The sequence below is a fragment of the Quercus lobata genome, chromosome 11, assembly GCF_001633185.2.
Source record: "Quercus lobata isolate SW786 chromosome 11, ValleyOak3.0 Primary Assembly, whole genome shotgun sequence".
NCBI classification, from domain to species: Eukaryota; Viridiplantae; Streptophyta; class Magnoliopsida; order Fagales; family Fagaceae; genus Quercus; species Quercus lobata.
In genome coordinates, this window is record NC_044914.1 from 49,114,433 (window position 1) to 49,140,808 (window position 26,376).

The 26,376-nt window shown below is 35.7% G+C and overlaps 3 protein-coding genes and 2 pseudogenes across 3 annotated transcripts; 4 read left to right on the forward strand and 1 right to left on the reverse strand.

Moving 5' to 3' along the window:
• The first annotated feature begins 4,957 nt into the window (after positions 1 to 4,957).
• Positions 4,958 to 10,369, forward strand: LOC115968736 (annotated as a pseudogene).
• A 1,283-nt stretch (positions 10,370 to 11,652) lies between these two features.
• LOC115967761 (dirigent protein 23-like) lies at positions 11,653 to 12,541 on the forward strand. Its single transcript, XM_031086894.1, has one exon. The coding sequence runs from the start codon at positions 11,746 to 11,748 to the stop codon at positions 12,310 to 12,312; it is 567 nt and encodes a 188-aa protein (XP_030942754.1). The 5' UTR covers positions 11,653 to 11,745; the 3' UTR covers positions 12,313 to 12,541.
• A 1,880-nt stretch (positions 12,542 to 14,421) lies between these two features.
• Positions 14,422 to 15,017, forward strand: LOC115967053 (annotated as a pseudogene).
• Positions 15,018 to 18,006: 2,989 nt separating this feature from the next.
• Positions 18,007 to 18,785, forward strand: LOC115969112 (dirigent protein 22-like). Its single transcript, XM_031088681.1, has one exon. The coding sequence runs from the start codon at positions 18,027 to 18,029 to the stop codon at positions 18,597 to 18,599; it is 573 nt and encodes a 190-aa protein (XP_030944541.1). The 5' UTR covers positions 18,007 to 18,026; the 3' UTR covers positions 18,600 to 18,785.
• Positions 18,786 to 21,208: 2,423 nt separating this feature from the next.
• Positions 21,209 to 25,613, reverse strand: LOC115968015 (translocase of chloroplast 120, chloroplastic-like). The gene is made up of 2 exons (XM_031087202.1): positions 25,529 to 25,613; positions 21,209 to 25,207 (listed from the first exon to the last, which is right to left on the reverse strand). Exon 2 carries the CDS (start codon positions 25,168 to 25,170, stop codon positions 21,574 to 21,576), a length of 3,597 nt encoding a protein of 1,198 aa, XP_030943062.1. The 5' UTR covers positions 25,171 to 25,207; positions 25,529 to 25,613; the 3' UTR covers positions 21,209 to 21,573.
• Positions 25,614 to 26,376: the final 763 nt, after the last annotated feature.

Here is a 26,376-nt window from a genome sequence, read left to right on the forward strand (position 1 = left end):
GCTTGCTCGCGACTCACTCGCGACTCGCGAAAATTTTCGCGACTAAACCTCGAGACTCGCCCAGTCGCGAAACGCCCAAAAATAGCTTTTTAAAGGGCTTTTTGTGGGAAACTTGTTTTAAACCTCTCCCATCCTCTCTAAAACCCCTCTTTCAATATTTTTACATCAAAACCCAACCAATTTGAATAGTTTTTCATTCCATTAACATTTCTAAGGTAATTAAAAAAAAAATCATTTTTTTTTTATCCTTGGATTATGTTTTGGAGAGTTTTGCGCTCTTGGTTGGGATTTTTATCATAGGGGTTAGGAAAACTTATTTTTGTCAAATTTCTTCATGGGATTGGTTTCTTTTGTTGATTTGCATTGGTTGTTGGCTCCTTGTGGCAAAAAGAACATGTATTAAGGGTGAATTTCATGATGCTCATGTATTGTTTCACATTATTGTTCATAGTGTGCATGCTAGGTGTTTGATAAAATGCCTCTTAGACATTTTCTCGCTTGTTTGGACTCCGATGAGTACCAAACTTTGGGGTTTCTCATGTTTCCTCATCAGGAACATGTTTGGTTCGTTGGTTGTGTATTTAGCACACTTTGTCCCACATGTGCATTTTTCATGCATTGCACTTAGCCACCTCTTGCACACACATTTGCTACCCTTGTCATGCATTGGTCTTTACTTTATTTCTTCATCCTAGCATGTCATGTTTACCTTATACTTTGTAGCATGTTACTTTGTCTTAGGTTTGAGCTTCATTTTCTCTTTCACCTCACTCCCCTCATGCATCATTATCATTGTTCGTTCCTTCATCTCTTGCCCTCGTTTCTCCTTGGCCCTTTGTCTATTCCTGACAAAAAGGGGGAGAGTATACTCTAGAGAGTATACTGGAGTGATTTGTCATTTTTATATGACTCTTGTGCACATCCTTAGGGGGAGAAATTCTATTTCTCATGCACATTTGTAGGGGGAGAGTTATTCCATAGGGGAGATGCATATACCAAAGGGGAGAAGACATTGAGATAATAAGAAAACTTTGTTTTGTTTGTTTCTCTTTATGTTTGTTTTCTTGTATTGCATCATGTTTGTGTTTTGGACATGCATATATCCCTATGCTATTGTGCTCCATTGAATGCATGTTCAGATGATCATTTGCTTTGCTATGTGATCATCGTAGTCATTTCTATATGACTGTTTTGGTGTATGATCAAGTTGCTCACATGTTTCACATCATGTTTACTTGATCTCAATTTACTTATTACATTATACTTGTCATTTTATTACTTGCTTTACCTTGAGGGTCTAATGTGTTTTGTGCAAGTGTTTCAGGTTACAAGTATATATGCTCCAAGTGCATCATAGCTTCTCATCACTTTGAAGGGGAGAAACTTTAAGCACTTTTAGTTTATATTGTTTAAGTTTATATTCAGTATTTTGTGGTTTGTACCCATATTGCTTTTGTAAGCTTTTAGGGTTTATATCTGTAGGCTTTATGGTCTGTACCATGCTTTATGCAGCCTTTTATACTTTGTCAAATCAGTATTGTTAACTAAATGTCATGCATTTTCTTATTAACTACTGTCACTCTTGTGCCCTCGTAGGATTGTTCCTAGATGCATATACTTAGTGTATTGTGCATTGGTTGAGTGTTGGGCATTCAAGTGACTTGCATTGAGCTTGTTAGCTTGTTTGTTCAAGTGTTCATTCCAAGTGTGAATGAGCATTGTGGTCACTACTTTGTAGTGATTTCTTGGTTGATCAAGCCATGGTTTGTTTCTTAACTCCATCTTTGCTTGATCACATATTGCCTGTTTCATATGCATTTCATGTTTTTCTGCATACAATGATCATGGTGTATTGTTGTGTTTCAAGAGTGCCATGTTCATATGATTCAAGAACTTCACAGCTTCTAGATTTAGGTGTGAGTGAGTTTTGCCATTGTTCCCAAACTCACGTTTAAGTCTAGAGTCTGTTTTAGGGTGTTTTGTCACGGAATAGCCAAAGGGGGAGATTGTAAGGTTGAATTTAATCAACCATGTGTTGGCTTTATTCTGTAACAAATTTGTTTGTAATACAGCACTTAGAAACCCTGTATTTAGGTAGGAATCATGTAAGGGTAGTGTGTCAGAGAGTGCGAAGAAATGCTCAAGACTGTGCAGTGAAGCAGGGACTCGCGGCTGGATCTCGCGGGAGGCTCGCGGCTTGCAAGCCGCCAAAAGTTGCACACGTGCAGAGCGTGCAGGGGAGCTGAATAGTTATGCCAGCTGGAGCACTACAGGACAAAAATCTAGACTGGCCACTCAGTTATCTTGCGGCTTGAACTCGCGACTCAGTCAAGTCGCCAGCCAGCCCTATTTTGGAAAAACTAACTTTTCGCATTCCATTCTCACACCAGTATAAATACCCCTCATTCCCACAAAATATGTGTGGCCATTCAGAAAGAAAAATCCTAAGAGAGGTTTCTTCAAAACACCCACCCAATTAGAGAGAGCTACTCATTCTTAGAGAGAAACCTTTGTAGTCTCTTCTCATTCCCTCTCTCATTGTCATACCTATTGAGAGAAGATTTCTATCCAAACACTACCCACACCAATTTAGAGTGTTGAGTGTTTTTGGAGCTTTGGGAAGCATTGGAGGATGCCAAGGATGGTGGATGCTACGATCTAGTAGCGGAATCCGGTAAGCTAGAAAAGAAAAAGGTTCGGCGCAACCTCATTGGAGCAAGAAGCTTGGAGGGCTTAGGTACATCGGGTAGATTAGGCTTGGAGGGTCTATTGCTGTTCATGTATCCCAACTACATTTTCTAGTGGATTATTGACCGCTTGGAGGGCGGCGGAGAGGTTTTACGCCGAGGGCTTCGGTTTCCTCTTCGATAACACATCGTGTGTTGTCCTTGTGTTTGCATCTCTCTTCCCTTTATCTTTACCTTTTATTTTCTGTTGTGGATGTGATTTTAATTGGCATAGATTGTTTACCAATTCTATATTATAGCTTATGTTCATTTTCCGTACACTAGTTGTTTGACATAAAGCTTGAATTGGTTAATTTGTAAATTGGGGGTCTAAACGTTCAAGGGTGTTTATACACATATTTGAACTTTCACTTAGCATCTTTACTCTTCTTAACTTTGGTGACTCTTCTTCATTCTGGTGCGGACACGAGATACAAGCCTCCAATTATACATATGTCTGGAAGGAAAAATAAAAAGAAGACGGCCCAACCTGTGGCCTTATGGATGGAGCATTTTGTGGTTGTTCTGTGTCACACCCCTTCTATGTCCAAGATGCCGATTGTCCTTTTAGTCAATTTGCAAGCATCCAATATTTTGCTTTAAGAATTTGAGCAAAAAGCTTATGGGGCCCTGATACCAACAGCCAGCCAAATTTGACTAACAAAGCTGACAAAGTTCTTCACAATATTTTAGAGCAAGGCCTTCGTTGTTTCCATCAGCTTTTGCTCGGCCCCAAAACTTGCTTACTATGGCACCTATTAGGACATAGGTGATTTGATGTTAGAAACATATGTCAATTTAGAATTGGCTAATCCTTTGACAAAATGCATTTACTTGTAATTGGGTAAATCTAGGATGTGTTTAATGCTTCAAGGAATAAGGTTTCAAGTTCTAGTGTTAAAGCCATACAAATCTGTCCAAGAAACAAGTGAAAAAGTGTTGGATTTTAATGCTCGACAGCTAGTATCTATCGAGGTTTAAAAAGCTGCTGAAGCCTGATGCTCGACAGCTAGCTCGATAAATACTATCTATCGAGGTTTATGAAATTCAGTTTTTCAGAATTGATTTTCATCCAATCTGTGTGTATATGTTTGGGCTTTCTTTTCTCACAAACCTAAACATATATAAGGATTATTTTTAGGACCGTCAAAGGTGGTGCAAGTGTGAAGCAAAGTCTTGTTCATGCAAATTGTGACTGGAAATAGAATTTGCCCTATTTCATATTTCTCTTGAAGAAGCTACTGTGTTTGTACATTGTAGGGTTTTGTAACCAAGGAGCTTTGTGATCTTCATTGTGTGATGAATTGAAAAATTTTGCAACCAACATCTTTCTCAAGTTGGTAAGTAAGTCGCGTACTGGGATCTGCGCTTCGAATTGGTTAGTCAAGTACTGGGAGGCGTGCATTGAAAATGAGAGATTGTTACTACAAAACAAGTCTAATTGGGTATTGGGATAAAGGTTCAATTGTAGGTTGGTATAAGGTACTGGGATTTCTTTACTTATAACCGCTTGTTTTAATAATAGTGGATTCTTGGGAGTGGTGACTTTAAAATCACCCAGTGAGGTTTTTGCCATGTAGGTTTTTCCCATTCGTAAACAAATCACTATGTCAATTTAATTTCGGCTACATATTTACTTAGTTGGTGATTTGTTTGTGTTACCACGCGTTTTGCATGTTAATTGAATTAATTAATTAATTTGGCTAAATCAATTAATTAATTTATCACAATGGGTCAATACATTCTTGGCCTATCAGCACCCATTTAATCACATACCATATGCATGCTCATTTAAAAAGTTTATTTTTATCAGTTTATTATTAGGATTAAAAAATAACTTATGCGAAAGTACAATTATATTGTAAAATAGTAATTAAAGTTTAAAAAGTTGTACATATACTAAATTAATTAATTAAACTGAAAGTAATATGTTTCAAGTGAGAAACATGGTATATTATAGCAATAAGTCTAGGGAAAAAACACTTTTTGCAACTTTTTTTTACAATTACTAACATAATATGTTTTAATTAGTGTGTGATAAAGGTAGTATTAGTACAAAAATTATCTTATAAGTCAATCTTATGAGACATCTCTTCATGTATGGGTCTTGCATGTATAAGATGAATATAATGTTACTTCAATAATAACAGGTCATTTCAGTCCTTATGAAAAAAGTTACTTAAGAATTTTGAGCTCCAAAGCATTGTCCTACTGATCAGTTAACTATTTCAATGGCTACCAATTCAAAGCTACAATTTTGTCTCTTCTCATCACTGCTTCTTATTCTTCTACCTATATTATCATCTGGGTCGCACTGTACAGGCCATGGGTTCTCAATCGAAGAAGCAAGTGTACATGACATCCGACTCGCTTTCAAGCAAAACCAACTCACCTCAAGGCAACTCGTTGAGTTCTACCTAAAACAAATACACAGACTCAACCCATTCCTTAAGGGGGTCATAGAGGTGAACCCAGAAGCACTACACCTAGCTGATAAGGCTGACTCCGAGCGCAAATCAAAAGCACCTGGGTCACTCTCTGGGTTACATGGTATTCCCATTCTGCTCAAGGATAATATTGCAACCAAGGATAAGTTGAACACTACGGCTGGCTCTTATGCACTGCTAGGCTCAGTGGAGCCTAAGGATGCTGGAGTGGTGACCAAGCTGAGGAATGCTGGGGCTATCATCATAGGAAAGGTCAATTCAGGTCGGAATCTCTAACCAATGGTTGGAGCGGCAGAGGTGGCCAAGGAAAGGTACGTGACTTGCATTGATTCAATGTGTAATAGTCAGATTGTATGGATTGTTTAGTCCGTGTCCATACCTAATTTCACACCATAATAGTGTGTCAACTTGTGATGGATTACTACTGGTACTTGAAGAAAAGTAAAATTATTGTGTTCCAATCTACAATTGACACTTAAAAATATCGTGAAATTAGGCGTCAATTTAGGTGTCTCCATAGAGTTCTTGTTCATTCAGTCTATTGACTTTTAGTTCAATCAATAAATTATTTTTTAAGGTTTATTTTTCGTCAAATGGTGCTGTTTTGATAAAATTCTTGTCTAAGTCAATACATGTAAACAGTAGCATGTAGAGTTTCAATTGATGCTTTTTTTTTCCCCTTGTTTGCTATAGTTTTAGGGGTTATATATATAAATGTATGCTGAGAGAGTTAAAAACGTTTGCAATTGTTATAGGAGAAGAATGTATGAATAAGAATGTCGAAACACATTTAGCACTTAAATATTCATCCACATATATCATATAATCTGGATCTGGCCAATTTTTCTTGGTATGTAATCAGAATTGGATGAAATAATTAACCATTGTATGTGCATGATAGTATGTTCTAAAAAGAAAAACAGGAACAAGGTGTCAACATCAATGTTTTGTGATGATGTGCAGAATCCCTATGTTCTATCGGCAGATCCATGTGGGTCAAGTAGTGGATCAGCTATATCAGTGGCTGCAAATTTGGTGGCAGTGTCATTGGGATCTGAGACAGATGGCGCTATTGTTTGCCCATCCAGTTCTAACTCAGTTGTGGGCATTAAACCAACAACTGGTCTCACAAGCCGCGCTAGGGTCGTCCCAATCTCTCCTAGGCAGGACACTATTGGGTAACTTTTTTACAATCTTCTATATCAAAATAGATTTTTTCTTTGCTTATTGGGGTCATTGCACTAATAGTCAAATAAATAAGGAATTTGTGGTTGCTGTAAAAATAAGTCTGTTAGTAAAAGAGAAACTAAAATTTTAAAAATTTTCACCCACAAGCTCAATTCCAATTGGTTTTATAATTCCAATCTATATAATATTTAAAAGGGGAAAGCTGAAACACAGTATTTATCGTTGTTACGCTCATATTAAGCTACATTATCATAGCATTTTGACCCATTCGGTCCATTTTGGTCCAGTTCAGTCCATTTCAGTCTATTCGGTCCACTTAGTCCATTCGGTTCACTTCAAATCACTTCGGTCCAGTTAGATCCACTTTGGTCCATTTTGATTCATTTAGTCTATTTCAGTCTATTTCGGTCCACTCGGTCTAATTTAGTCCAATTCAATCTACTTCGGTCCAGTTGGTCCACTTAGGTCCATTTTATCTACTTTGGTCTATTCAGTCTACTTCGACAATGCATTGGAGGAGAGGTTTGTGTAGAAAGACGAGCTATTTTATTGAAATTATGTTACATTCTCAGCATAACGTTGGTAGATTCTTGATAAAATTACATTTTCTTTTGGTATTAAAGTCTTTTTTTTTCTAATATAAATGATAAATTTATTTATATCTGCTTTTTACTCCATTCAAAATGTATAGATAATGAACCGTTTGTAAGGAATATTAGAAACAAATTACAACTACACATTACATTATATACAAAATATCTCGCCTTATATAATAACGGAATAAGATTTTGAGACCTGAGATCCTTCAATCTAGCTATGCTAGCCAAACAAGGGTGGAGAATGTTACAAGAAAAAGACTCATTTCTCTACCAATGCTTTAAAACTAGATATTTCTCATGGTCCCGCTTTCTTGATGTTATTGAGTCACCAAATTGTTCCTATGTTTGGAGAAGCATCATGGCAGCATTACCCATTCTAAAATGTTGTTGGAGAGTAGGAAATGGCTCTTCCATCTGAGCTCATTCAGATAGATGGATCCCTAACCATCCAACAAACAGAATCCTTTACCTGGCTAGTAAAGAAGAAGACTAAGTATTTGTTAGCCGTATAAGGAGTGGAGGAAATATGGTGGCACATGCTCTTGCATGACATGCTTGAAATATCACAAATGAAATGTACTTGATGGAGGACTCACCCCCACCAGCTGTGAAAGCTTTGTACTAGGATTCTCGTATCTTATGAATGAAAGAATGAAGGTTTCATTTTCAAAAATAAAAATGTAAAATGCATTATGTTTTCTTGAAGGAAAAAAACTTACAAAATTCAAAACACTTTCAAATAACAAATATAAGTACATTAATTTAGTAAATATAATATATTTTTAATTATACTATGTTAGAGAATAATCACATTATTTTAAAAATTGTTTAGGACTAATGCTTATAAATCTTATCTACTATTTCCATTTTTCACTTAACAAAAAAATAAATCGTCAATTTTTTCCGCATATCGCAAGGGTATGCAACTAGTAAGGTTAAAAGTTACACTTTTATTTATCTAAGCAACCATAGACAATGCACAAATTGATTTTAAATATTCTTGGGCCTTAACAAAATATTTTAGTTCATAAATATACAAATATATAATTCTATATATATATATTTATATATATATATATATATATATCATACTAATTTCGAAATGGTACATTCGCATGACTGTTACCAATGTATTTTATTCTCCTCATCAAACCGATAGTCTTTAATACAATATATCCGTATTGACTACTTCGATTTAAAGAACACACAATTTGCTTAAGTGCATAATCTAATAGGTCGTATCAAATAGTCAGCAGCACCAACTATATGAGAAATCCACATGCTCACATGTCATGTGTGAACAATAAAAGTTGGATACCATTGTCAGTTGCTAGATATTGATAGGGGGCATTGAATACATATGATGAGCTACAACTACAACAATGATTAATTATCCTAACAAAGCTAGGTTAATAGCTAATGCAAACCTAACAATTTCGCTTGAGTGAGTTTTGAGTGAAAGACTCAGCAAACTTTTTGTCTACTTTTAATGTTCCACTCCAGTAAGTCCTGGTTTCGCTCAAGTGAGTTTGAGTTCACTTGCAGCTCTTGACAAGCTTTTAGCCAAACTTTAATCTCATAATTACATTATGTTTGTCACATGTAACATCTAAAACCTAACGAGTAATATTATGTGTAATTTTGAAAGAAAATATACTCTATCTTGATTTTTTTTTTTTTTTAATTTGATTTTCTTGTATAATAATGTTATTATTGTGTTAACTTTCGTCAATAATTCCCCTCGAGATATGATAGTTACCTTAACCGAAAAAAAAAAAAAAAAAAAAAAAAAAAAAAAAAAAAAATTCTCTCATTTCATGTTGGATAGAACAGGCCCATTTGCAGGACTGTATCAGATGTTGTTTACGTTCTTGATGAGATTGTTGGTCAAGACTACAATGTTAAAGCAACCATCGAAGCATCAAAATACATTCCACATTGTGGCTATAAACAATTTCTGAAGGTTAATGGTCTTAAAGGGAAGCGATTGTGGGAATAGCGAGAAAACCTTTTTACAATTTTGGCAATGACACCTTCTTAAAAAAAATATTTGCACAGCATCTTGATACACTAAGGTACGTAACATAACATACAAGCTAGAAATTATATAATTTTCCACAAAATTTCAGGCAAGAAGGTGCCATTTTGGTGGACAATCTTGAAATAGCTAACATTCATGCTATCTTGAATGTTGGCACCTCGGAACGGACAGCATTGATGATAGAGTTCAAACAGGCCTTGAACAAATATTTAAAAGAACTGGTGGCTTCCCCAGTGCGTACCTTGGCTAATGTTATAGCCTTCAATAAGAAGTTCTCAGATTTGGTTAGTATGTTTATATAAATACTTTATTTTCAATATGTTTAGAGTCACAACTAACAAGTTCAAAAGTTGTCAGTGGTAAAAGCCTATATTAGAATTAATAATAATTCACCAACTTAAAAGTTGTGAAAAATATTGTCATATTATTCAATAGGGAAAAACTTATATACAAATCTTTAGGAGTTATATCTTAGGTTCCTTAATTGAACTTAACCCTACAGTTGAATTGACCAAATAGTGTAAAGATATATAGTGCTATCATTTTCAAAGGCAATTAAGTTTATTATTGTTGATTTTTCTGTTTGGATGAAAGAGAATTCTTATTTTTTGGAACAAGCTCTTCATTAGGATGTAATGTTTTCTTCAGTTTAATGAAAGTTTCAAGTTTCCTATCAAAACAAAAAAAAAAATTTAAGTTCAACTATGTACTTTATTAAGCAATGTAACTTTAATAGGGTATAACTTAAATACAGTTCTTCTATGTTATATATTCGGTTGCCTATTTGAATAAAGGTGGTGTTATCTTTTTTTTAATAATTAAATTTAATTATATAATTCAATGAAAACCCAAGTTACAGCACCTAATTAAAGAATTGTCTAAAAGTTTCATCCAACACAATATATTCTGCTCCCTTCATGTTTATCATTATTGCCAACAAAGGTAAGGCACATCCACAAATAATGAAGATTTACTATCATGGCCATGCAGGAAAAGATCAAGGAATATGGGCAGAACCTCTTTCTAGAAGCTCAAGCCACAAATGGGTCTAGTAACAAAGAGAAGGCAGCATTACAAGATATGGCAAGGCTGACGAGAGATGGTTTTGTGAAGTTGATGATAGAGTATAACCTTGATGCCTTGGTGACTCCATTTTTAGGACCTTATGGTGTTAGTGTTAATTCTGTCCTTGCAATTGGGGGCTTCCCTGGAATTAGTGTCCTTGCAGGATATAATAGTAAAGGCGTGCCATTTGGTATTTACTTTGGGGGACTAAAAGGTTCAGAGCCAAAGTTTATTGAAATTTCATATGGCTTCGAGCAAGCTATTAAGATTAGGAAGCCTCCTTCACTTAAACCTTGAAGCCTAAACACCAGCCTCCCTTCAAAGTTTTAGAACTTGCATTGATACTTATGAATCATTAGGTTTGATCATGCTAGTTTGTGGTGATATATATATCAACTACAGTTCAACTATGGCGACAATGTAATCAAGTTGGGCTAATAATCTTGCTGGCATATTTGGACAAATGGCAAGTACTGTGTATTAAGTTTTGGGATCAAGTCATTATTAAAATGATATTGTCCTAAGTTATGATCAATCTTTATGTTTATCTCAAAATTTACTTTGTCCAATGTAACTTTCTTTTTTTTTTTTTAATATATATGAGATAGAATTCTAATCTATCTTAATCTTAATGTATATATGTGTGAAACTCTTTCCTGGAGACTTGAATTCTAACTTTTGTTCTCTACACCCTACAAACATTTACAATTATAAAGTGATCATTGTGCCAAGAGTGTAGAGTATCCTACATAACCTTTTCACCTTGGATACCATGCACAATTAGATCAAATGCATCATGGCTTCAAATCAATGGGGCCTAAGATGATCATCTAAGTCATGTCATCGTTAATTAGCAGACAAATAGGGAAACAGTTCATAATTACGTGAACAAGAAGCGCCTACCTTTTTTGAACATAACATACTCTTTGGTTAGGTGAGCGAATGTGCATTAGAGTCGGGCAACCAAACAAATTGAAATTCTTGTTTTCTTGTGCAAGCATTTTTGAGGCTACAATAAATATAATGTATCATAATTATTCTTTACAGGTGTATATTAGTGACAAATGTCTTTTACGAAGGATATTACAAAATTTTATTATATAAATCATACTAATTTATATGCTACCAATCACAAGGAATGTAATTGATTTAAAAATAAAAATAAAATCACCAAAAGGAAAAAAAAAAAAAAAAATTTAAACTTAAAATGAAACTAATCACATTCATTACCATGTCAATATATAAAACTTTTACAACAAAATTGATCGTAACTCTGACATTTTTATTTATAAAAAAGTAATTTTTTTTTAAATAATTTAACAGGGAAAAAAAAAAATCATTGAGCTTTAGTCAAACTCAAATATAGGTAGTGATTCATAGATTTGGGTCAGATTTTTCAATTTCTTCCCTCCAAAAGTAAGGAAAGTCAGATCTAGAGACTAGAGGAGTCTATTTTGTAAATTAAAAAAGGAAGTTGCCCCTCCCAAAAAACAAAGTGGACCCCTTAAAAGGGGTGGCAAAAATTTATTTCTTCCTATTGTAGTTAAACGACCTCTGATGCTTTCACATGCTCTATATAAGACTTTGCAGAGCCAAATCCCATATGTCCCCTTATAAAGGTTCCCCTGACCTTTAATCTGTTTCACAAAACTTTGCAAGTCAAATTGAGGAAGAGAGAAATGGCAAAACTTAGTGTTGTACTAATAGCATTGCTATTCTCCCTAGTGGCAAACATCACATTCGCTCAAAGCTTCAAGGAAGAGAAATGGGCAACAAGGCTAAAGTTCCAAAGGAAAAAGGAGACAGTGACCAACATCCAATTCTACTTCCATGACACACTCAGTGGGAAGAACCCAAGTGCAGTTAGGGTGGCTGAAGCTACTGAAACTGAGAAATCTCCAACACTATTTGGTGTTATCATGATGGCAGATGATCCATTGACTGAGACACCTGATCCAAATTCAAAGCTCCTGGGCCGGGCTCAAGGACTATATGGGTCTGCAGGACAGCAAGAGATGGGACTGATCATGGCCATGAACTTTGGGTTCATAGATGGCATCTACAATGGTAGCTCTATTAGCCTTCTTGGCAAGAACTCGGCTATGCATCCGGTTCGAGAGATGCCAATCGTCGGTGGAACCGGGCTTTTCCGGCTAGCGCGTGGCTATGCCATTGCTCAGACACATTGGATTGATCTCACCACCGGCGATGCTATAGTTGGCTACAATGTTACAGTGGTTCACTAAGGCTAGATTTTATTCAGTCTTGTTAATAGGCCCTTTCTTATTTTGTCTTCCTGTCATGATCCCTTATATGTGCTATGTCTTATGGTTTAATTTTATGTGTTTGAGGTGAGTTGGTAAACTAATTCTAGGTCACAATATTATTTAAGCAACTCCCTAGGACTATATTGATATGAATTGGTTTAATTTTATGTTTTTTTATATGAGTTGAATTATATTGATTTCCCTATAATTAAGCAACTCCATTATTTTTTATATAACTTATGATGCATCAAATATATATTTTGTCCCTCAATGGATGTTATTATCATAGGAAAGTACTAACTCTTATTTTGTAATCTATGAGCTTAATTAATGAGTCCTTGACCAAAAAAAAAGTGCAATTTTAACTATAGAAAATTGAAAATGAGATTTAAGTATTCCAACTTAGAACGAAGTTTCATGTCTACGCATGTTTCAAACTCTTCGTAATAAAAAACCATTTTACACTTAAAAAAATATAATAATAAAAAATACGTAATTTGAGAGAACCGCGAGAGACAATCAATATTAAAGAAAACTCTGTCTTCTGTACTTCTTCATGAAAAAGGTTTTGTCATTTTTTGATTTCTGAGTTTTATTGCAAAAACTAATTTAGGCGTAGATGCTTTGAAATTGATTTACAACCGCAGTGAAAATCATATAGCACAATTTCAAATATTGCAAAATCACATTCAAGTACCTAATTTGGAATTATCAATCATGCAATCCAAGTCTTAAACATATACAGTGTGTGATTCTCAACTCCAATTAACAAATCTAAAATGTTTCTTCCCCTAAGTGAACAATGTGAAATTACCACCATTTTTCTTACTTCTTTCTACTAGGCATACGAACGACACTTCATATTCTCCCAAGTTCACAATAGAGTTTATTATAATTTTTTTATTTATTAAACTTTAGTTTCCTCCGCAATTTCAAGTGATAAAATAACAATAGGGGGTAAAAGCAAATATATGGTATATCTTCCATTAAAAACACATTACATGAGAATCATTGCTGGCTGAATGAGCTTTCGCATTGTTTAAGAATTGTCATTTAAACAATTTTGTGTTACACATCATTTAAGCAATTGTCATTCACACATTGTCAATGATATACAAGATGAGAAAAATTCTTATGTAATGTGTGAATGACAATTTTGTGTCACTTGATCACATCATTTAAACAATTAGATGAGGAGTATTATACAAACAAGTAATTGATATTGTTACAAAGATTTATTCATAAAGTATTTAAACAAAAAGGTCTTTCCATAGAATCCTTCTTACTCCCCACATTTTTGTTTTTTTTTTTTTTTTTTTAATTCCAAGATCTAAGAATGAAATAATCAGCAAGTTGGATTAGATTTTTAAAACCATTAATTATTGATCACAACTTCAAAATATATCATTCCAGCCACAATTAGTTACATTCGGAAAAGAAAAATTACAATGTTGTATAAAAATTATTTTGTGCTTAACATTATTTTTCTGATACCAATTATTTTGCTTCCTTAATCTTGAACGTCTCTCAATCAGTATTCCTTTTGGCTGATATTAATACAAGCACATCTCCATAATGAGACATGGTTCACACTTCACAAGTCACAACACATGCTATAGCGTGGACAAAACAAAAGGTAACATTCACATTAATTAGCTCCTACAAAAATTTTTGTTTATTTTAGTGTAAGGACCTATTTTTTCTATTTTACATACTCTCTTTTCAAAACACTTCACATTAGATCATCTAGTTTATACTACATTTCATTATAATGTCAATTTTTCTTAATTTTTGAAATTGTTTCTTTTTCTTCACACGCATCAACCACTATTTACTATTATATCTTCTTTCATCATCGAGATACATAAAAAATAAATAAATAACTAAATATAAAATAAATAGTGTCAGTATAAATTTACACAATTATACACGGACTGATGTGAGTTATTTTTACGCAAAACTACATAAATTCTACATATTTTTTCTATTATACACAGAACTGATGTAAATACCCATGGAAAAAATAAATCTGATCCTTTAAAAAGCCTACCTATCCTCTAACCTTTTGTCATGAGAGTGAAAGAGGGAATGGCAAAGATAGCTCTAGTCCTATTGCTTTTCTCTCTAGGCATGGCCATGCAATTGGTGCTTTGTACCAATGGAGAGCCCAAAGAACTTGATGAATGGATCCAAAAGCTCAATCATGCCAAGTTGAAAGTCTCTAGGCTCAATTTTTACCATCAAGACACACACTCGGGCAAAAACCCAAGTGCAGTGGCAGTAGCTGAAGCATCAACGACTAATAAATCACCCACCTCGTTTGGACTAATCAACATTTTTGATGACCCATTAACAGAAGGACCTGAACCCACCTCCAAGCTTGTGCATGGGTCGAGCTCAAGGTCTATATGGGTCAGCTGGCCAACAAGAACTAGACCTACTTATGGCCATGAACTTTGTTTTCACAACGGGGAAATATATTTAATGGTAGCAGCCTCACTATTTTGGGCAGGAAAGCTGTGTTTCATCCAATCCGTGAGATGCCCATTGTTGGTGGGACTGGTGCTTTCCGATTGGCACGTGGATTTGTGACAGCAAAGACACATGTTCTCAATTTTACCTCTGGGGATGCTATTATCGAGTACCATGTTGTGGCTATACATTATTGGGCTCCAAGCCTATAATAATGGAGTCTATATTCTCTTTCAAAGGATCACATAGTGCTCGTTCATTTCAATAACAAATTCATCTACTTTGTTGGACTTTGTTAATTTGTTGGAGGCATTAAAAAATCTGCAGCTATGGCATCCAAAATTTAAAAATGCAGTTGCATCTATATATGATAACTTTGCAAGCCAAAGAGACCTCAACCAGGTTGCATAATTTGCATTTCTATCATCCCTAAAAACATTAACAGCCTTTGTAAACTCAATGTCATCCGACTCTTCCAATTACTGCAAGTCCTTCAGGCACTTTTGATACAATGTTTTCTCATCCGATGCATAGCTTTGAACTTTGTTGCTAAGAATATCTCACATTGGAGGTAGTGGTATTATTCACAAATCACAATATGTGGATTCCGCATATCAGTGGAATCAGTGTATCAACGGGACCCACATATTATGAATGAGAAGCAATGTATATTGGAAACAAAATTTTTTTTTTTTTTTTCTCATATAGAGGAATTGAATTTCAACTCATTTCCCCAACTTTATTGGCACATGTGTTTTTTTTCTTATGACACGATGATGTTGAAGCAAGAGATTTGCACTTCTTGAGTTGTGTCGTTTATATGCATTAGTGAACCGAAATCAAAGGTACTGTATAATAAATTATCAATGTTCCAAAAGTTTAAAATTGTTAAATAATAATTAATTTAATCATTTTACTATATATTATTCCAACACTATTTGAGTAGACAAGTTAATGGTCTCTGAAGATCACAGTCTTATCTTCTTCTTCATTTTTCCTATTTTGATTTTGGTGTTCGCTCATGCACAATGTATGAGATTGAGCATTGAGCATTTTCTGTTGCTAATTATTTTTTACCCACTTCTTTCTTTCTTTCTTTCAATGGCGGCTCCACTTGTATGTGAGGGTGGTCCCAATACCACCCTCACTTGCCATTTTTTTTTTTATACTTAGCAAAAAAAATTATATAAATAATTAGTTTAAACTAATATATTCTGTGATCACCCTTACTTAAAAAATAAAAATAAAAAATTGTACATATATACTTACAAAAAAAATATTATACACTAAATTAACCTATTTTGACTACTCTAATAAAAATGTTAAACACTCTGACCTGAGAATCATAAGAATTTGCGTTCAACAAAAATAAGAATAATGTTACATCCATAATATTTTCACAATAAATATTATGTGGTAAGCTATTATTAATTTTAATTTGGGCTCAACATTGATATGTTTTACCTATCAATAACAGCTTGTTGCATAAGATTTGTTATGAAAATATTGTGGTAACTTTATTGTTCTCAATTTAGCATTTTCAATTTTCAATTTCCACTTTATTTCTTACTAGTCTTCTTTTTTTTCCTTTCACTTTGTTAATACAAAAAAAAAATTATAATATTTCATGTATTTGTGCGATTTTTTTGTGACATTTATATATTCAAGTTGTCTCTTTATTAGATTTTGTATAATTAAATTTCTTAGTGACCATCCTAAAAAAAGTTCTTAGAGCCGCCACTGCTTTCTTTCAATACATTTTTCAAAGATGTTGCTAACTTCAAAAAACATTAGTATCAATACAGCAATTAGATTTAGAGGTGCGTTAATGTTAAGCATTTTTTTTTTTTTTGGTGGGTTTTTGAATAATTTGGTAGTTACAACGGGAAATTGAATAATAGATGTTTCCATTAAAATTAATAACATTTTATCTAGCTTAAAATAGGAACATTTTATCTAGTTTTAACCCAAAAAGAATTATATATCGAAGGAACAAGGAATATTTTCCAAAATGTCGTTAGAGCTCCAAGCTCGGACCCATAATTTGTGTCTACCCAAGAGTCATTGGACCATTTCAGTGTATTGAAGAAGGCCTCACATTCACAATGTCTCCGGTGCAATTAGATATTCATATATCAATAAAATTGCCGTTTTAACTCTTTAAAAAAAAAAATGCAATTGTGAAACTTTTTAAAAATAGTCATGGTTTTTTTTTTTTTTTTACTTGAAGAAAGAAATTCATTAAAGAGAAACTTGACTGATACAGAGAGTTCTATCTCTTAACAGTCATGTTTGATACATAATTTTTTTCATTATAATATGATAAACTGTGATTAAAATAACTTATTACTTTCATATAGACTCATCTATTAGCACTGGACCAAATGTTCTTGGTCACTAAGTAATGTACGTTCTCATGCATAAAATACAATCAATATAGATGACTGTTAAAATTATTAAGTTGTTGTGCTTGTGACTTTTTGTTCTCGCAAGTTGGTAACTTGGTAAACTTACTGTTTTCTGTTTGAGCTGTTTCTTGATGATAGTACAATTAGCCTAGCCACACGCATTTTCCTCAAAAAAATTATTGATGGTAGACAGGTAGATTAAAGCATTATTGCATTAAGATGCCTAATTGGTCTTGACATTGGCTTAAATCTTAACCCTATTGCATATTTTAAAATGCTAAGAAACCCATTAGCCAAAAGTTTGTCCGGCTAAGGTAGGTGGAAAATAAAAATAGTGACCTTTCGGTCAAACCCTGTGATGAAAATATTAAAAAAAACAATAGTAGTATTTAATATTTGGGAAAACAAAAAAGAAATGTTGTAATTTGATTTGATTCCAAGATTAAGAATGAACTGTAACACCATTAATTATAGATCACAACTTCAAAAATTATATCATTTCAGTCACAATTAGTTACATCCAAAAAAAAATCACAATATATCATATAAAAAATATTGTGCTCTTAACATTATCTTTCTGATACCAAATATTTTGCTTCCACAATCTTGCACGTCTCAATCAAGTATCCTTTTCGGCTGATATTAATGCAAGCACATCTCCATAATGAGGCATGGTTCACATGATTGCACAAGTCACAGACACATGATACCTTTGACAAAACCAAAGTTAAAAGGGTGAAAATGATTCTGCTTCTTTCCACTATAAAAAGCCTACCTATCCTCTAACCTTTTGTTGTGTGAGTGAAAGAGAAAATGACAAAGCTAGCTCTAGTCCTATTGCTTTTCTCTCTAAGCATGCCCATGCAATTGGTGCAAAGCACCAATGATGAGCCCAAAGAAGTTGATAAATGGATCCAAAAGCTTCATCATGGGGAAGAGAAAGTCTCTAGGCTCCATTTTTACTTTCATGACACAGTATCAGGCAAAAACCCAAGTGCAGTGGAAGTAGCTGAAGCATCAATGACTAAGAAATCACCCACCTTGTTTGGACTAATCAACATTTTTGATGACCCATTAACAGAAGGACCTGAATCCACCTCCAAGCTTGTGGGTCGAGCTCAAGGTCTATATGGGTCAGCTGGCCAACAAGAATTGGGCCTACTTTTGGCCATGAACCTTTTTTTCACAACTGGGAAATTCAATGGTAGCGGTCTCACTATTTTGGGCAGAAATGCAGTGTTTCATTCAATCCGTGAGATGCCAATTATAGGTGGGACTGGTGCTTTCCGATTGGCACGTGGATTTGTGCAAGCAAAGACACATTTTCTCAATCTTACCTCTGGGGATGCTATTGTCGAGTACCATGTTGTGGCTATGCATTATTGAGCTATAATAACGGAGTCCATATTCTCTTTCAAAGGGTCACATGGTGCTTGTTCATCTCTATACCGAATTCGTTTTCTTTATTGGGACTCTGTTATTTTGTTGGAATCTTTTTTATGTTTTGCATTGTTGAATGTGTTGTACTTGTCGTGAATATAGCATTATTTGGATATTTTGTGTTTTCGAAAACTGTTAGTGAGATACATTTAAAATTGATAGAGATTTTGCAAAGAATAGGTTTAAAACTAAAGGAGCTTAGGCCTAAAGCTTCTTTTTGATAAAGCCTTTAAGACTTTAAATTTATGGTAAATCAATCAATCCTAATCCTCAAAAGAATGGTTTTTGTGGCCAGTTTTTGAGGACAAACCATTACATTACTGATACTTATACCATTTTGCTATAAAAGTAAGATGCTCTTGCACACCACTCTTTCTAAATGTAAAAGTAGAATTGATATTTTTTATCATTTTGTTGTAAAAGCAGTGATTGACCACTTCAACAAAACCAGTTACCATTAGACGTGTTGCCTTGTCTCTGTCCTACAATGATCTGCTCTACTAGAGCTCATACCTAAACATATTTCTATAACTTGAAACCAAAGTTCAGAAATCATTAAATCATAACAAAATAACACAAACAGATTGTTAAGTCTTTGACGGATTTCTGAGCTTTCCCAGTTCAAGTACCATCCATGCCTTATAAAAATGCCATTTGATCATCTTGATTGGGCTCACATATAAGATTCCATCACAAAGCTAGTAGAAAATCTTATTTGTTTGTCTGATGTTCCCATTACCAGCCAGCTAATAGGGTCCCCTATAACAACACAGTATGTCAACTCAATTCATTTCAAAGACCTTGTCTTCTAACTCCTTGTTTGCTACTTCATCTCTTATTGAAGCTTCAAAGCTCCGAGTAAACATCGATAATGAATGCAAGACCAAGAAGAGAAGGATGTGATATTCATAACAGTAAACCTTTGGCACCTAGTAACTAGAAACTAACAAATGGCTTATTCTAATTATTAAAAAGTAGCAAGGACAGTTGCGGTTTTATGAGGACACAGGATTTCCTGAGCAAAGGGTTAACAAGCACGGGTCCAAGGTATCACATGTATTCATTTGGAAAGCTAAGGCTGAAAACTCCTTGGCCCGTCAACAACAGATAGGGTGAGACCATAGAACAAACGGAACAGCATTAGATTAGCCTACTAAAGAAAAGGATTGACAGCCTCATTTTAGAGTACTAGGGGCGCAGTAGACATGTATCTCATCATATGGGGCTACCTTGAATGGACCGATTATCAGTTCACACTTATCCTCCACAACTTTGTTCTGCAACTTAGTTCAGAAGGCAAGTTATGAGCAGTGGACAATCACTTTTCACCACTAACATCCTGCCACCTCAACAAGTTGTGGAACAATTTGTCCCTATACTTATTTTTATCCTGACAGCATTAAGCAATTTCCTGCTTGATATATAATTACAACAAGATAAGGAAGACAATTTTTCATAACTTTCTTCATAACCCCTGATGTAACTTCTTGTGATTCGTGCATAATAAAAATAGTGTCAATGAGGTGATGTTGCTCCACTCAACTTGTTACCTAAACAAGTGAAAAATGTTGTAAAAAAATTGTCCCCTAGCATATATATATATATATATATATATATATATATATATATAGCAAAACAACAAATTCATAATGTAGTTGACAGCCCTATAAGTGAAACTCTACAGTCCAGCAGCTTCACTACCAAGGCCACTAACAAAACATTGCTTTAGGTGAGCTTACAGACCATTCACACAAATATTTACAGCCATTAAGCCGCTATGCGACTGGCTAATTGGCCACCATAAGAATATAATTAGGGCCTATCAAACGAGGCTTTTGGCAGTGACAGCCACCATAATCAGCCAAATTGTGGAAATAAACAAACTAATAAGCAGATACCAGTGGAACAACTTCAACGTTTGTCATTCAAACTGTCACAATGCAAACAAAACTCCATGAAAAATGATAAGTCGAGGCATCACTCACGTGGTATGGGTTTAGTGTGAGGATGCAACAGGTGTATCATTTCCCAAATATATCCTACTTTCTGTTGACAGGGTTGTTCATGCCACCAAAATCATTGGGTTAAGGGGGGAAAGAAACAAAGGCCCAAGGGCCCAAATAAATAAGGAAATCATACTCTCTAGGACACATGAATACAAATAATAAGTTGAAGACATAACAGCTATAAACCTCACAGAAAGTTTGACTTGGAGTATATTAAGATTTGCATCACTAAGGCATATGCCCTCAACTTTGTGTAACAAAAATTCTGTAAATTCAAAGAATAAAAGTTCACCATTTTAAGTAAACATAACTGTCTTGATCATGTTAATAGTATCAATAATATTGATTTTCACAATCATCTCACAAACATACCACTAGTAACAACAGATTAACAAAACCCCTTGTTCTATCCTCAATGTGTTAACAAAAATAAAAGAAATCATATCCTAGACATCAAGAGAAGGTGATAACAATCACCTTGAATACATAAAGGGTGTGAGGAAGGCCAAGTAACTAAACGCTATGGATATTAAAAAAAATAAAAACGAATTTTCACACCAATAGAGAGATATTAGACATAAGCATATATGAACAAGCTGCAACACTTGGTCCAGTAGATTAAAAGGGAACAAAATTCATCAAATGCTGATATCTAGCAAAGAAGCTAAATTACTATAATCAAGGAAAGGTACTTTTTGGGATGAGAAAAGATGAAATAAGCAGCTTATTATCACTCACTTTTGATGATGATCATTAAGATATGGTCATTTAAAAGTTATTTCCTATAACCGCGAAGCTGCTGCAGTATAACCTAATTTCATCATTGACTACACTGCAATTGTTGAAAATGACCAAGTAGCTTTCTGAGAGAGGAATGAGGCTGGCCAAAGCTATTTGAATCGGTTCCAAGCTATTTAAGTGAATGCTGACTTGTCCTGCAATTGTTGAAGATGACCAAGTAGCTTTCTGAGAAGAGGAACGAGGCCGACCAAAGCTATTTGAATCTGTTCTGAGCTATTTAAGCGAATGCTGACCTGTCCTGCCCCCCTATTATTCAGATTGGCACGAGCAATCAAGTTTGAAGACCGTCCCACAGGGATCTGTGACTGTATATTTAAACCAATGGCAAGATCACCATGCCAATCCATGACAGAAAGACCTAGAGTTGAAAGAGAACGACCAAGAGGATAATCCTTATCTCTCAACTGTGCCTCCAAACTACCACCATAAGCAACATCACCACGAGCCGTCATTGCGCCACCAGTCATAACCAACCTGAACCGTTTATTGGCAATCAATTTGTCTTCAACTTTCAATCCAGCTGATAAGGCATCACCCAAGAGAGTAACTGAGACACCAGCAGTTGCCCTGTTCTTCCTAGAATTACTAAACCTTGTCTCACTCCGTAGAGTGTAAGCTAAATCCTTTCCAACAGACTGCATATCAAAACCTACTGAAGTTGCTTTCCCTTCACCGTGCTTTATTGAACTGGCTACTTCCAGTTGGACATTGGCATCCTTTTTATCCTTTGTAACCTGGCTTGAAAAAGATAAGGGTATTTTGTCTCTAACCACAAACAATCTTTCTACATTTATTCCTTCATAACCAACATCATGGTCCCAACCATGGCTGTCTAGAACAGGCCTTACAAACCACTGATTGGTTGAATCAAGATGGCGATACCGGTAAGTAGGATTATCAGAATCGAAAGAAGCAGGTAAGTTATAATCAGCTGAGGGAATTGGCAAAGATGCGCCCCCACCACTTTCTTCTTCTACATTCTCACTGAAGTCACTAGGCATATCCTTTGCCGAAGATGCCATCTTCTTCATCATCTTCCGTCTCTTTTTCTCCTCCTTCAACTGCTTCTTCATAAAAAGCTTTTCCCTATATTCCAACTCATCAAAATATGCCTTCTTCTGAGATTTAGAGAGCCTTGCCTCCTGGGCCTTCGTCAGACGTTTAAATGGTGGCAATTCATCAAATTCTGGTTCCTCATCAGAATCTGACGACTCATCAAGATCATCATCTACATCATCATCATCACCAAACTGCTCCTCAGGCAGCTTCACCTGTTGTCTTGATTGGAGAAGGGAAGAGAGAAGGAAAGGTAAAGGAGGTGCTCTTGTTCGATTTGGGAAAGGCTTGCCAGGGGGACTATCTTGCAATTTTAAAAGTGCGTTTGCTTCAGCCAAAATCTTTGATGCAAAAGAGAGCAGTAACAAATGAGGCTTCCAAACCTGACCATTTGGCAGCACTCTCTGCCCAGCCCTATTTGTTCTGCATGCCGAATGGTTCTCTACTAATGAAACAGGATTCATAAGCCGCATATCTCCAGCTGCTTGACGAATAGCTTGCTGGACAACATGAGAACGCTGGGTCACAAACATGTCGTAACTAGAAGCAGTACCATTTGGACCATCAGGTGGAGCAGAGGCTGCATGAGTTAAGACCACAATTGCATTGAACCATATAGATGGACCAAATATCTCAGTGATGGTGCGCAAGAGTGGCATATCACTAAAATCCCTGCTCTGCATGTCCAATCTATCAAGATACAATACAATATCTGGAGGAGTTTTCTTGATAAAGCGCTTAACAGAGTGGAGGATCTTCTCATTCTGCCGCTGGTCTGACAAAGAAGGGAGAAGGCCTGGAGTGTCAATGACACGTACCTTAATCCCCTGCACCGTTCCCACAACATCCTGCACCTTCTTTGTACCCATTTGAAAAGCATCAGTGCTGAACTTAACTTCATCAAATATCGAATTGATGGTTGCACTTTTACCAACTCCTGTCTTCCCAAGGACCATAATTGTACAAGAGAAATCAAGGGGCTCCTGCCCTGCTGCCTCAAGCTGCTCTGCCATTGCACTCGCACGGTCAAAGCTAAATGCACCAACACGACCCCCATTTCTCCCTCGCAACTGCTCAGCTAATCCCAGTCTGTACAAAACCTGTGCCACAACAACATTATGGGGAGTCTGTCCAAGCCTATGTGCAAGCCGTAAAAATTTCACTCTTATCATTTGGAGTTTTTCCCGAGTCTCATCATACTCCTCAGCATCCCCATTAACAGCATCCTCAATTTGCTGGTTTTGCATATGAGATGCACTACCGTTCACACGAGGCTGCTGAACAACCCGAGGTGCAGGTTCCAATAGTGGGGCAGCACGACCAAGGCCAGCAGGACGAGCAGGGGGAGCAGGATTTGTGGATTTTCCAAATGAAGAAGCAAGCTCTGGTGCTGGCTGTATCTCCTCTTCTCCATTACCTCCAGGTCTTTTCTTCTCTTGCTGAGTATTTTCTACCTTCGTTTTAATCTCCTCCGCCACAACATGGCTGTTGGAAGCTTCATGAACTTCTTCATTAGTATGCTGAAGTTGAGAAACTTTATTATCATCTGCTCTCAAGGCAGTTGCAGCACCCTGAAACTTTTCAGAATTCTCAGTTTTAGACAATTCAGCAGAAGGTGAGCTTTCAATTACTGAAATTTCTTTCACAGATGTATGCAGATCAACTGAAATGTCTTTCAGTTCAGAACTTTCCACATGACACTCGGAATCCACTCCAACTTGAGTATCTTCCACTTTCCCATTCCTGTAATCCCGATGTTCTGTGTCCTTATAAGATGAAGTGTCCCTTGGTACATCACTGCTATCATCTTTGCAGGTTGGAACAAGGCCAGCTATAGCATCTTTCAGTTCCCTGCTGCTGTTGTCTTGGCATTCAGTACCCAAGTTATTCTCCTTCAGTTCCTCAACACTACCACCTTCATTCAAAATCTCCCTATTCAATTCAGATTCTACAGGAGACTCAATAACACTTCCTTCCAACTTATCACAACCTCCACTTTCTGCTTTTTCATCTACAGTCATTTGCTCCAAATTCACATCATCAGAATCCTTATCTTCAGACTTTTCAATCACTAGACCAGACTTCACATCCACTTCATCCTCACCCTTCAAGACTTCCTCTTCTCCACCAGCACCAATCTCAGATACCTCCTTTCCACCATTTTCTCCACTATCAACAACCACGTCTTCCCTCGACCCATTAAATTCATCATTCTCTACCTCCTTTTCAGTCCCTCCCTCATCAACCCCATCCTCCACCACCACCCCATCAACACTCTTCCCATCCACCAAAGATTCCACCTTGTCTTCAATACTCCCAACCACCTCCAAAGATGCAACCTCACTCGCCTCCTCAAACTTCTCAACCTCATATCCACCATTCAAATTCTCATCTACCCCTCGCAAACCCGACTCACCAACCACCTCAACATTCCTATCTCCCCCACCAACCCCACCATCCAATGAACCATGCTCCTGCAAATCCTTTGGGTCACTCATTGCCTCCTCAAAAACCTCCTCACCATCCAAATCCTTAACTTCATCAGACCCCACCACAACCCTCCCTTCCTCCTCTACTCTCCCCTCAATCACCCCAACTTCCACACTCTTCTCTCCCTTTTCATACCCATCAACAACCCCAACACCATTTTCCATCCCAGAAAAAATCCTCAAAATGTTGCTTCAAAAAAAACCTAGATTCACCAAAACCCAGAAACACCCATTTCACCAAACATGTTAATAATCAATAAAAACCCAACATACCCACCAAATAATTAGTCAAAATCAAACACCCAATAAATAAATAAATAAATCACATTTTTAATCCAAAATCATAATAGATCTTTCTCCTTTCACATAATTAATCCATTATTAGCTTAACAAACTCAGATCCTCAAAGAGTTCTGCATGGTCCTTATTAGGGTTTTACAAACAAACAAAAAACACTAAAGCATATTAAACAAAACGAAACAAAAAAACACAAATAAAGAGTAACGAAGTACAAAGAAAGCTTACCTGCTATTCTGGATAATACAGATACAGGCTTTTAGAGAGAGAAAGTGTGCAAATTTGAGAGAGAGAGAGAGAGAGAGAGGAAATGTGTGTGTGTGTAGAGAGAGTGAGAGAAGAAAATGTGTTAGTTTCATATACGATGTTTTTTTTTTTTTTTTCAATTCATATTAATCTTTCTACTTAATTTTTTTTTTTTTTTTTTTTTTGGATGAATTACGGATAAGAGTTTGATCGACGGTTGAGAATGAGTTTTCGTGTGGGGTTGTGATCCGACGGTGGATATTGACTCATTGGTATCATCGTGAAAGACGCCAAATCAGGCTGACGTGGACGCGAATTACAAAAAATAAAAACAAAATAAAAATGATTGCCTGCTTTGACAATGTATTCTGGTAGACGAATCTAGACCGTTCGTGTGTGTGTAAGTGAGTTGATGGCTTGATGGGGAAGTGTGTGTGGCCCACATAATAGTAATTATGTTTTATCGTGATATCACGTGGGCAAATCTATAACGTTTGCTTAGTTAGATGAAACCTAGAGTCTAGGAAAAGTTTTGTATTCGATGAGGTCATTTTCATTTTCATAACAATTTTATGTGAAGCATCGTGAGTGATTGGTTATTTATCATTTTTACTTGAAATTTTTTTTTTTATTCACAGCCTGTCATATCATAAGTGTGGCAAAGTTGTGACATGAAATTATGTGATCCTAACTTTTTTTTCGTTAGATTAAAGTGTAAACATAAGATCAAGTGAAAGAGGTTTGTAAGAATATATAACGTGATGAGATGACATGAACAAGCTCAACCAAACTCTTTGATTCGGTCTTATAGGGTAATTAAGGTCGAGC

What these genes read in the sequence shown, in the direction of transcription:
- LOC115969112 (XM_031088681.1), top strand. Translation starts at nt 18,027, where the DNA reads ATGACAAAGCTAGCTCTAGTCCTATTGCTTTTCTCTCTAAGCATGCCC.
- LOC115968015 (XM_031087202.1), bottom strand. Translation starts at nt 25,170, where the DNA reads ATGGAAAATGGTGTTGGGGTTGTTGATGGGTATGAAAAGGGAGAGAAG.
- LOC115967761 (XM_031086894.1), top strand. Translation starts at nt 11,746, where the DNA reads ATGGCAAAACTTAGTGTTGTACTAATAGCATTGCTATTCTCCCTAGTG.